Source organism: Crinia signifera, chromosome 1 (assembly GCF_055691185.1).
Source record: "Crinia signifera chromosome 1, ASM5569118v1, whole genome shotgun sequence".
Classification (NCBI taxonomy): Eukaryota; Metazoa; Chordata; class Amphibia; order Anura; family Myobatrachidae; genus Crinia; species Crinia signifera.
This window is the reverse complement of record NC_139217.1, coordinates 436,477,591-436,490,020: the sequence shown is the minus strand read 5'-3', so window position 1 is coordinate 436,490,020 and position 12,430 is coordinate 436,477,591. Positions and strand designations below refer to the sequence as shown.

The following is a 12,430-nucleotide window of genomic DNA, read 5'->3' as shown; positions in this document are numbered from 1 at the left end:
TAATAGGACAGATGTATATAGCCTGGTGAAGTGACAAAGCGGAAATTAAGAATGCTACTTATTTATTAAATGTAGTGTAAACTAAAACGTAATTGGATATAATAGTCTAGTATTTGTGTAGGTATCCGGATTATAGATGGACAGGAGATCTTCACAATTGTTTTCTCTCTTTGGACTTTTCATGATTTATGGTCCACGTGGACTAGGATTGGGAATGGTAAAGCATGGCACGCGACGCAATCAATGAGAGGGTACATGCTACACTAAATAGGAGTCCATGTCGACAGATGTTGACATTGACCCCCAAAACGTCAAAACACTCACTCCGACCTTCTAATGTGCCGCCCTATTGCTTGTGTCTATGTCAACATTTTGCCTGTCGACCATTCATGGTCAATCTATTGGACTGTCAACCCTATGATCCACAATGCTACACCGCTAAACCCAGGTATTACAGATAGCCGAAAGGGACAAAGGTAAAGGAAAAGAAAAACCCTTTTCCTTTGATTTTGGAATGATTTTACACATTAAAAAGGATGCTTGCGCGGTAGGAGTTAAGGAATAATGCATACAATGATTTGCAAACAGTGACATTTAATAAGTGCACATTACATAATTACAACATTGTACAGTAATTAAGACGAACAAGTCCTTAAAAACCATTGTGGGATGGATTGTTCAAGCCAACATTAGGAGTCATATTGAAGCTACAGTGTGATGAACTTCGTCAGACATGTTCATTCAGAGACTCAATTAAGCAGCTTTAATAGGAACCTTGAGTAAAAGATTCCTAGGACCCTAACACACCAAGGCCCTTATTCTGGTTCACTCGCAAAGGCAAATTCCTTCTAAAATGGGCAAAACCATGTGCACTGCAGGTGGGGCAGATGTCCAGTAAGTATACATACCTTCCTCCTCTTCTCCCCTTACCCTTTCTGCAGCCTAGCCCTAACCTTCCAACCCCTACACATAACCCTCCCCCTTCTAAGTGCCTAACCCGACTTACCCACGGACTAAGCCTAACATTTCTCTTCCCACCCCCACCCTGCACACTCCCGAACGGGATGCTGGCGAACCACATCCGGAGTACATAGCTCGTAAAGTGGTGCAGCTGCTTTGTTTGGTTATGTCCCTGCTACCCTACACTGCTAAACGGCACCTAAATGTATTTTGCAGAGCTCAGTAGCATCTGGAGAAAGTTTCAGTAAGCAAGGTGTATGGAAGTGGTTGGGATACAGCTACATGGAAACTCCACAATAGTACATCAATGAGTTTCTGGAAGACCAGTAGTCAAATGGGAAGGGACCACAGTTTTATCAGTGGGAAGATGGAGAAGTGTGGGGAAAACCACTAAGGAGATGTATGTATATTAAGATTTATACAGACTCCTACACAATGTTTCCCAAACTGGGTGCTGCGAGTTGGTAACCCAGGACGGAGGTATTCATGGTCAATGTGATTGGCAGCTGCAAGCACTGGTTTTGCCCATCATAAAATGTGTGGATAAGCACAGCCCTGTCCACCACCAGATGCAATCATAAAAAATATAGAAAGAAAGGCTTGGTTGCTATGGGCAACATCACCTATTTTCATTTTTAGAAGCTAGGGGTAAATTAGTAAATGTACCCCTAAGTATCAAAATCATAAAGATTCTGCTATGTAAGCATTGGTCTGCAGGACACATTGACAGCAACAGAAACATCCGGATTTAGCAACATCGGAATCAATATGGAATTGTTCATACATATAGATACTTATGTACACCTTGTATGCTTAGCATGGCAAAAATACCAGACACTGGCAGAGCCCAATCATACCGCTTTCAGACCACACTCCGAACACGGCTTATTGCCGTGTTCGCGGGGCCTAAACACGGGTCACGGTGCAGTCTGAAAAGGCCACCACGGGTCGAGCAACACGGGTGTTCAACCCTGGTAATGAAGTGCAGTGTGAACGGGTGCCTGGGTCGAGCGACCAGTGTCCTGTTCACAGTATGGAGGAGGCAGCACTGTCAGCTCCAAGTACTGCCTTCTCCCGAGCCCCCGATGACGCGCCGCCGCCCAGCACCGCCCCATGTGACGTCACCGACTCGGCAATATGCCGTGTCGGTGTTGGAACTTTCAGACCGCATTGCCATGTTGCTCTGGGGATGGGACCCGTGTCCTAATCCCGTGTGCGACACGGCATTTGCGGTCTGAAAGTAGTATCACTTGCCAGTACCAAGTGGCACCTGTGCCTGGCAAATATAACCTGTATGATTCAATACAACCATAAGCCTTTGTGTCACCATATGTACATCTGCATTGTGCAGAGGTGAGGGAGTCTGTATTGGGCCAAGCAACAAGTTAAACAGAAACCAATCCTGCCACTAAAAAAAAATAAAGACACTCAAATAAACAGTAGTACAAAAAAGTTAATGAGAACCGAATCAGAAAATGTATAAATATATACAAAACATGGTCAGAAACACCTGTGAAAATGTTTTAACATCAATCTGTATGACAGAATAAATTGAGGCATAGAGTAAAAATGTACATATACTGGGAAACGCAAAAGGACATCAGCAGCTAAACATTACATACGTAATTTATACACACATGAACGAACGTATGTAATGAAATTTTCTGGTTTTGGCAGAAACTATATTTATACCCAGCTTAGGCGACATAGGGTCTGATTCAGAGGCGTCCGCTAATGGCGCAAATGCTGCATCTTTTTATGCAGCTGCTGTGTGAAAACACCCTGCAGTTGCAGTAGGTGCCTGTAGTTAAAAAACACCCCTGCTGGCTTCAGTGACCCGCTGACCATCAGCTTACACAGGATAGTCCTGACAAATCACAGGAGTCATGTACAGAGCGGCTTCTGTGCCTGCACAGATCTATAGCACATCTCTGAATTAGGCCCATAGGTTTGCAATCACACTACCCAGTATTAAAAATGTGTCACATACAAATCTATATGAACGTTTCCGTATAGACGAGGACAACACACTTCTATATCTTACGCGGTAATTAGACATTTTTGCAATGTCTACGTTCAGCACGAGGAATTTCATGACGTACTGTATCCAATTTCTGCATGACCTAGAACTCAATTTATATGTATTTGTACAGTAAAACACATTTACATGATAACTTTGGGCACAGTACAACAAAACATTGCAATCCGTGTGAAAGCGGAACAGACATTTGACCTGGAATTAAGCACCAGGCTCTGTCCAGACTCCAACGCACTCTTCACTCTCTGCGTTCGGCCACCTTGTTCCTGACACAGCAGCTGAAATAACTCCTCATTTTATCCAGGTTCTATTTTTAACTTGCGTAGAAATCTTGCAATGTGACCAGAAGATGCACAGCTTAAGTTCCAGCTTGCTTCCAGTGTGAAAAATAAAAACTGCACCAATAACAGCGCTTACCATTAAACAGTAATACAATATTTTCCAATTCATAAAATAAGCTGCCATAATAGAATAAAAAATAAAAATAAAATGACAGTCCCACTACTCTTAAGCACGCCTAATGACGGGAGTTATTTTGGTTCACTCTCAGGTGGACAAAACCATATGCACTGCAGGTGGGGCTGATGTAACATGTGCAGAGAGAGTTAGATTTGGGTGGGGTTTGCACTTCAAACTGATATCTATATTGCAGTGTAAAAATAAAGCAGCCAATATTTACCCAGCACAGAAACAATAAAACACCCAAATCTAACTCACTCTGCACATGTTACATCAGCCCCACCTGCAGTGCATATGGTTTTGTCCTTTAGAGAGTGAATGTGCCTTTCTGAGTGCACAGAATAACCCCTAACATCTCTGAAACGTAGAAACAAATACTAGACACGCACTTTAGACTTATCTGTCAATTAGCCCTTATCCAGTGTAATGAACAAATTCAAGTATGTACAAGATCTAACTAAGACGGAAGACAGATTTTGAAATGTACCCCTGGTGTATAGTTCAAGTGATTTCCAAAAGCTCCCCGGCAAATCTTTAAATCCACAGGTAAAAACCTTGAAAAAACGTATGTGCAATAGAATATACCAGTCCAGGTTAGCAATTGACCCATTTACATCTTAAAAATATAGTACGATATTCAAACAAATACTGTAAAGTGGTCATTAGAGAATATCTTGTGTCTCGCAGCCTTGTTTCTAATATAAAGCTTAGAACGGTTATTTCTGTCCTTTTAATCTGAAACCATCTCCAGTGATTTGGGTTTGAAATCAGACGCAAGTTCCCCGTTACATCCGGAAGCTTCTTGTCCTCTGAAATGACTGAAAAGGCCGTTTAAGAGTGAAAAATGAAAGCTGCGATCTCAGTCCTGTTCTCTCTGGGAATATTGCAGTTTCGCTCTCTGGGGTGGGGAAGCGTTCCTTGTAAACCTGGGGATGGGCTCTGTGGAACTGAAGAAAGAAAATGGAAAATATATAAGAGCAATAGAAAATAGAAGAATGTAGACATTATACGAATATAATACTTAATTATCATATATATCAATGCTCAAAGGTGATAATTCAGATCTGCTCGCTAGGTTTTCTAGTGAGTAGGTTAACGCCGCCACTGTGAATGCACATACCCTCCACTCAAATCCCCTTGTATCACTACGAGCGGATGTGTAAGTCTACACACTTGGTAGCAAGTGCCTTGCTTGCTCACCATCAAACAACTTTCCTCTGTTCGCAGTAGAAGAGTAAGCCAGTACTTACTTTTCTGCTGCCCGCTGTTGTCCAACTTGGGGCGGGAACTGACATCATCTGTCCGCCAAATGTACAGAAACATTTGGTATAAATGAATGATTATGGTAGGACATGTAGCTTGTGCAGCAATAGAGACACTTGGGTATATTCAATGCATGTTGAAACGGTCTTCTTGTAGAAAAGACAGCAGTTTGACACATAATTAGATCGGAAGGGGTTCCGATTTATTTAATGCTAGCTGGGTTGTTTCGGGAGGTCGAAATGTTCCGATCTGCCAAAAACCAGGTGGATTGACGGAATAGCTGCTAATCCACCTGCTTTTGACCGAAACACAGCCAAAACCGAAAAGTTTTGTCCATGTTTCCATCAATCTCAATCCAACATAAAAAGATGCCGGTGTGAGGCAGGGAGGACGGCGCCGGGTGAGCAGCAGCAGCTTACACGGTGCCGTCCTCCTGTCCGCTGCCACCCAGCCCAAACCAGACTCCGTCCCGGCTCCCGCCGTCGTGCTTAACCGGTCCCCGCGCCAGGTGAGCATCAATCAGCGGGCCATTGAATAATCCAGCATCCATTGAATAATGGATGCTGGATCCTCTCCGGCAAAAGAATTTCGGAATTTCATCAATTGAGTATATACCACTGTGTGGCTGCGCATACAAAACACATTTCCCCCTCTACTACTTTTCCTAGTTTTACATTTTTTGACCCCCTTAGGTTTAAAAATTATTTAATAATGTGAAAAACAGTATTCTACATTACAAAGATTCTGATGGCTGAATGTTGCTTATTATGGGGCGTGTACAGAACCATTTCCTCCCAATATATGCCCTGCTCTCCCTAGTAATAGAAGAGGTAACCCGGTTCAGGAGAAGACCTTTATCAAAGTGTCTAGCTTCATGCATTATATATGAAGGCCATCAGCCAAGAACGCTGGTGGTGCCGGTAATAGAGGCGGTACAGAGGAGCTGAAATGATGAAAGCACAGCTTTGGATATTGCCAGAGTCTCCCGTCTGCTTTTGTTTTCAAAAAGAGGAAAAAAGTGCACCTGAAGGTCTAAAAACTTCCCCCAGCAAAATATATACACAGCTGCATGTAACTGATGGCAATTATGTAGCATAGAGCACTACTTGTATGTATGGATGTTCAGTCTGCTTTGAACAGGAAGGAACATTTAGCTAGGGATATGCAGAAAGTATGCAGTTAGGTACAGTGTAATGGTTAGCACTCACAGCACTGAGGTCATGGGTTTGATTCCCACCATGACCCCAACTGTGTGGAGTTTGTATATTCTCCCCGTGTTTGTGTGTGTTTCCTCCGGGTACTCCAGTTTCCTTCCACATTCCAAAAATATACTGTAGGTTAATTGTTTCCCAACAAATTAACCCTAGAATGTCTGTGTATGTGTGTATATGTGGTAGGGAATATAGTCACTGATGTGACTGCTCAAATATTCTCTGTAATGCGCTGTGGAATATGTGTGCGCTATATAAAATAACTGGTAATAAAACAATAAGCAAATATGCTGTACGGGGAACAAGCATAGCTGCATGTATAATAAGCCCATAAGTGACACTTAATAGGACACTGAATAGAGGTGTATAGTTGCCGTAGGATTCTATAAAATACTATAATGTGACTAACAAATCAGACAATACACAAAAGGAAAGCAATAAAAGAACCAAACAGACAGGGCGACACCTGCAGGTCACAAATGTTAACTACAACATGCAGAAATAGAAGCACCAGCAGTCTAAAAGCATCCTCATTTCTACATAGACATATGGAAGAATATAGTGATTATAACCTGCTTTAATTTCTTCTTCTTCTCCTTGGACGACATCTGTTGGTTATTTATAATATCCTCCAACGCAACCTTCACGGGATCCTGAGGTTTGCTCAGCTTCTGATACTCCAGTCTATCCTGGGGCTGGATGAAGGTTGGCTGGAGCGTGGTGTCCATGTCCGCTCCCGGATACTTTATCTGATACAACCGTAGAAGAAACAGCTTTAAATTCTGACTTTATAAAACTTTAAAAGAAAAGCATACATTAATGAGAAATGCTAAATATATTACACTTTCTACAGATCTACATAATGTAATACCTGGACCCTTCTCTGGTGTGCTATGTAGTCTTCCACTGACTTTTTCATAGACCGTGGCACAGTCATAATGTCCTGATAATTATCCATCATGAAAGTCACCAGTTTTGTGGACAGAAGCTCCCCCAGGTCCATCTCCTCTTTAGAGCGGAGGATGCAGCGTGAAAAGGTCTGTACCATCTGGGAAAAAAGACAAAATCACAGCGATATAACTACATTGTGCTATGCAGATCCAAGCATCACAACAAAGATTCAAGAGAGACACGACAGAAATCCAAATGTGACCAGACCATAAAAAAAAAAAAAAAAACGTTTCGGAGATCTCCATCAGATAAACAAGCATAAACCAGTTTCTATTAGCTGCTTTATTGTAAACTGTGCCAGGATTATTTTTCTGCAAGCTTTGCCAGTAGATGGCGCTGTTCTCCTGCTGTCTAATTACCGCATCTCAGCTTAGAAGAAACTTCCACTCAAAATTCAGAGACTTTCTGGGCCCAATACACCCACCAGTGCAAATGCCCTTCAGCGATTGTTACTAGGCTGCAAATCCATCTTTCCAAACTTACAATCAAATGAGGTCCTCAGTGCTGGAAATAAACAGTTTTTACCCCAGTTGTAAAAACCCTGCAGCACTAATACATCTGCTTTTAAGCCTATGCCACCTATCCCCAACCCCTCAATAAATAAGAGAAAATTTCTCACACTAGGAAATCAATTACATTATTTAACCCTCTCTGATAACAAAGCAGAAACAACTTGTTCTGCCTAGATTTGTACGAGACCACTACTGGCTCATCAGCAGTTGTGGATGGTACCTGGAGGTATCTGGGTCTTCATTAAACTAGATCAACAGTCAGATGTTCGTTAGGTCGACCACATCTATATATACACATGCAGTTAGGTTGACAGTACTAAGGGGGGTATTCAATGTGTAGGTCACGGCGGTCGAGCTTGCTCGACCGCCGTGACACTGTCCCGTTCTCGGTCAGCTCGACCGAGAACATGCAGGCGGGATTCAATGTCCCGCCTGCCGAGGAGCGAGAAGGGGGCGTGGCCGCGAGTTGCGGCAGGGAAGAGCCGAGCTGCAGCCGGCAGCTCGTCACTTCCTGGCAGAACGAGCCAACAGCTTGTGAAGTCGGGCTCGTTCTGCCGAATAAAACCCCGCTCAATGCTGTCAGGGAAAACAGCATTGAATAGGGCCCGGCGACCATCTCCCCCGTGGGGAGATGGTCGCCGGCAATTGAATATCCCTCTAAAAGGTCAACAGTCAAAAGGCCAACATTGAATATCAACAGGACATTTTTAAAACAAGCCACAAACATCTGTCGACAGCTTGTTGATGTAAATGCAGTTGACAGACGCTGATTATCAAATGACCTTATCGACATACTTACTGCTGATCTTCTGGTTTCGACCAGTTATACCACACCATTGAATTACTCAACAAATGAGAAGTCACATGAATGGACCCCGATTGTGACACATTGAGCCTGAATACATAATAGTCGCCAGTATAGAACAGATCACAGGTATAATAACCTTTCATGCCCAGGAATACATAAAGCCTCATCTTCCAGTCTGTGTTATTGCAGCTCAGTTACAAATGAACGATATAGGACGGCAAAGTGTAGGCAGGCCTATAAATTTAGCTGCATTCATTAATAATAAAAAAAAAAAAAAAAAAAGAATACATGCTCAGGAATAAAAAGATAGCGAGAACAAGTAAATCTTTTGTTAGACAGATAAAACTGTCGCTTGTGAGAGGTGACACCTGTAGTGCTGAGCACAGCAGTCAAGGAAGTCCAATTATCCCGTGTCTTTAATAACATACCAGTGCTCGGTTCCCAGTGGTATCACACAGCGGTGGCATTTCCCCGTTCAGGCTTATCCTGGCCATCATCCTCATTAGGAGCTGCAGTTTCCTGCGATTTTCCGGTGGCAGCAGCAGACAGCAAACTTGAAGAGCTTCAATTGCTACGAGCCTCTTTTGCAGAAGACCTGTGACAGCATAAATGACAAAGAATCAGAGTGAATAGGATTCTGTACTACGGATGGACCGTGTCGCATTAATCCACCTGGTAACAAAATAGATCAGTTATAAAGATCGCAGATCTTGGCATGTCTTTGGGCACAGTTGCGGATGTATTGAAAGAACGAAATGGAAACACAGCTAACGCTTCTTTACTGTTATTTGTGACACATCTGTCTTATACATACAGATAGTGGTAGATGCTCAAATTAGTTCACTTTTCAGGTGCATGCAAGGGAGGGGTTAATACTGGGTAAGTAACAAGACATTGGTATATGTAACCAATATCTCTGAATTCTATTATCATGTAGTGTTCAAGATTGGTTACTAATACTATTCAGTGAGCTGGGGGAACCAATGTCTTGTTACATCTGTCTTATACCCTAGCCCAGGCGCAGACTTTCCCACTCATCTTGGTCAAGTCTTACGCTAAATGCCTGTTGCACACAGTCTGATGTTCATGTCCATTCTGCCTATGTTGTACATGTCTCCTCATCGACGTTGACAAAAGGTCGACACGGATGGTTGACATGAATATGGTCAACATGGAGTTCTGCACAGTTTTTGTGTCTGTCGACATGGACATCGTATAAGTGCTGCATGGATCGCTGCACTAGTCATTGTCCACCATTAGTGGTTGACCTAGGGTCTGTCTACCCAGTGACTAATACCAGTCATGTGATGGGCATCCTCTTATTAAAGTAAAGTCAAAACTTGACATCTGCAGGCTGAAGTCACGGTCGTTCGGCCTTAATAAAGAATGGTTTCCACCGGTTTTATTGTATATGCATACAGCAGCCTGGCTCTGGATCTTTGTAAGCAGGACTTCTGTATACAAATAATTGCTAGTCCATCAAGCCCATAGGGGCTGATTAAAAAGATGAGAAAGTTTGGGGATCTTTCACTTTGCAGACACCGCCTTTTACAACAGTAGGTAAATGAGATGAATACAATGTACTAATGTGAAGCTGGTTACAATGAGCTAAGCAATGGGCCAATGCGCTTTGCCCAGACTGCCAAGCATTTACCTGCAGCCTGATGCTTTATGCCCCATTGCTCAGCTTTGTGTCCTGCTGAGCTACAGATGTTGCCCACACTCCCAGGGAATGAAAGATTTGGGAGTGAAGCTTGGCAAGTCATGATGATTGAAAAAAGGAATTGTTAGTCCATATTGTATAATCGCATGTACACGACACAGGAGCAGCTCATCGCAGGTCAAAGGTGGGGGAACACAGTGGGCACCATATGGTCTACAGGACCATTTCTGCTTCCAGGCAGGGTTAGGGATGTTTAGGCAGGTCCTGCCATGCACCAGCAATCCACTGACACACATGAACAAACATTTGTTGTAGCGTGAGCCCGATAGATACCAGCCCACCCGGCTAATGCTGATATAGTTAATTATATCGGCCACGGGCAGCTGTGATTGGAGGTCATTTTTGGTTGACTTCCAATATATGAGGGGGGGGGGGGGGGGGGGGGGGAGAGAGAGAGAGAGAGAGAGAAGAGAGAGAAAAGAGAGAGAGCCCCCAGGCAGGCAGGGAAGAGGAACCGCACAGGCTTTCAAAGATGCAGGGTGCTACAATGAACAGTAACTTTAGTTCTAAACCGGCTGCATTTGGATGTGACAAGCGTGATAAAGTTATGGAACGGCTTTCAATTGGCAAAATAAATAAATGAGTCGTTTTGGATCACCGATCAAAACGCTATTGAATTTCCATCATGACATTTTTTTTCATTTTTTTTTTTTTCAAAGTTTTGGCAATGCATGTTCAGTCATTCACTTACCGAGTATATTCACAAAAACATCAAAGAGTTCAAATGTCAGGAGCGGCTCATGAAGATAACTGTAATAATCAACGATGGTTTTAAACACGTCCCTCTCAAACCTCGAATACATTGGCTGCTTCACGTCGGAGCAATTTGGCCCTAAACAAAATAGAAAAAAATATTTGATTTCACTTTCTGCAGAATATTATTTATTTACAGTTTCTTATATAGCGCAGCAGGTTCCTTTGCACTTTACAGTTTTAAACAGAAATAAAACAAACTGGGTAACAACAGACAGACTTGGAGGTAGGAGGGCCCTGCTGCAAACTTACACTCTATAGGGACATAGGAGGGAAACACAAGGACAGGCACCAGTAATAGCATAGCAGTCCCACCAAGTTACAAGCCCAGAAGGGAAGCTATATAATACATAAGTGACACAGAGGGTTATGTGTGTGGAACTTAAATATGATAGGCTTGCCTGAAGAGGTGAGTTTTCAGGGAACACTTGAAAGTTTGGAGGCTAGTAGAGTCTTAAGCAGTGTACACACGGGGGCGATCGGGGCTGAAATCGCTGGAAATATGGTCGCTGGCGACCATATTGCCAGTGATGGGAGTGTGCCCCGGCGATAAATTGCCGGGTGCGCGCTCCCGTTTTCAGCTCCATTCTAAATCGCTGGTTGCAGGAGCTTGCTCCTGCGACCAGCTGATTACCTCTGCGGCACCGCCGGCAGAGGTTCCCTTTCATCTCTGGTCGCTGATGAAAAGGAGAAACTGAGCAATATATCTGACCCGGGTGTACGGGGCTTTATTGTGCGTGGAAGGGCATTCCGTAGGATGGGAGCAGCCCAATGAAAGTCCTGTAATAATGAATGGGAGCTAGTGATCCGTGCAGAAGAGCGATGCAGATCTTGAGCAGAGCGGAGTGGTCGAGATGGGAGATATTTTGTGATAAGTGCAGAGATATATGCTGGTGCAGTATGGTTAATAGCTTTATATGTGAGTAGAAGTGTTTTATATTGAATACGGTAAGATTCAGGCAACCAATGGAGGGACCGGCAGAACGGATCAGCAGACGATGAGCGTCTTGCAAGGAAGATCAGCCTCGCAGCAGCATTTAAAATGTATTGCAGTGGTGAGAGTCTGTTCTTGGGAAGACCAGTTAGGAGACTATTGCGATAATCAATGCGGGATATAATGAGTGCATGGATAAGAGATTTAGTAGCATCTTGTGTGAGATACGGTCGTATTTTGGATATGTTTTTTAGATGCATGTAACATGATTTGGAGACAGATTAAATGTGGGGAAGAAAGGACAGTTTAGAGTCAAGGATGACCCCTAGGCAACGAGCTTGTGGGGTAGGGTAGATTGTCGAGTTGTCAACAGTTACGGAGATATCAGGATGGTAACTGTTTTTAGTTGGCGGGAATATAAGTAATTCCATTTTGGAAATATTGAGTTTGAGGTGGCGAGAAAACATCCAACATCCAAGACTCGGCCCAAAACCACTGGTGACCACTCTGTTACATCCAACAACTGGACTTCATTACCCACAGGATTCAGCATTAAAATGAAGCATAGCATCCATGCTAATGCTTCATTTGCTTGGATGCGAATTACTTAGTAGGAGTCTCCTAACAGATGGTAATAAAATGGGGTAAACATACAGTGAGGAGCAGCACCGTCAAAATTATTTTAGTCAGAAGTAGCAGTTCCTATTTTTTGGGGGAAAAGGTGAATGCTGTGTGGCAAATGTAGGGCCCTTATTAACTGGATATGTTGACAGTTAACCCTTTGAGTGCCAAGTGAATGTGTCAAAATAGGTGTGAAA

At 43.2% G+C, this 12,430-nt stretch overlaps 1 protein-coding gene across 1 annotated transcript in view; it reads right to left on the bottom strand.

The window, feature by feature from the left end:
- Positions 1-4,047: 4,047 nt before the first annotated feature.
- Positions 4,048-12,430, bottom strand: part of DEPDC1B (DEP domain containing 1B) — a 32,645-nt gene continuing 24,262 nt past the window's right edge. The window contains exons 7-11 of the mRNA XM_083153285.1: positions 10,617-10,757; positions 8,631-8,797; positions 6,803-6,979; positions 6,504-6,680; positions 4,048-4,404 (exon numbers count right to left, since the gene is read on the bottom strand). Of these exons, the coding sequence (XP_083009411.1) occupies positions 4,243-4,404; positions 6,504-6,680; positions 6,803-6,979; positions 8,631-8,797; positions 10,617-10,757 (824 nt within the window). The 3' untranslated portion in view covers positions 4,048-4,242. The remainder of the gene's footprint in view (positions 4,405-6,503; positions 6,681-6,802; positions 6,980-8,630; positions 8,798-10,616; positions 10,758-12,430) is intronic.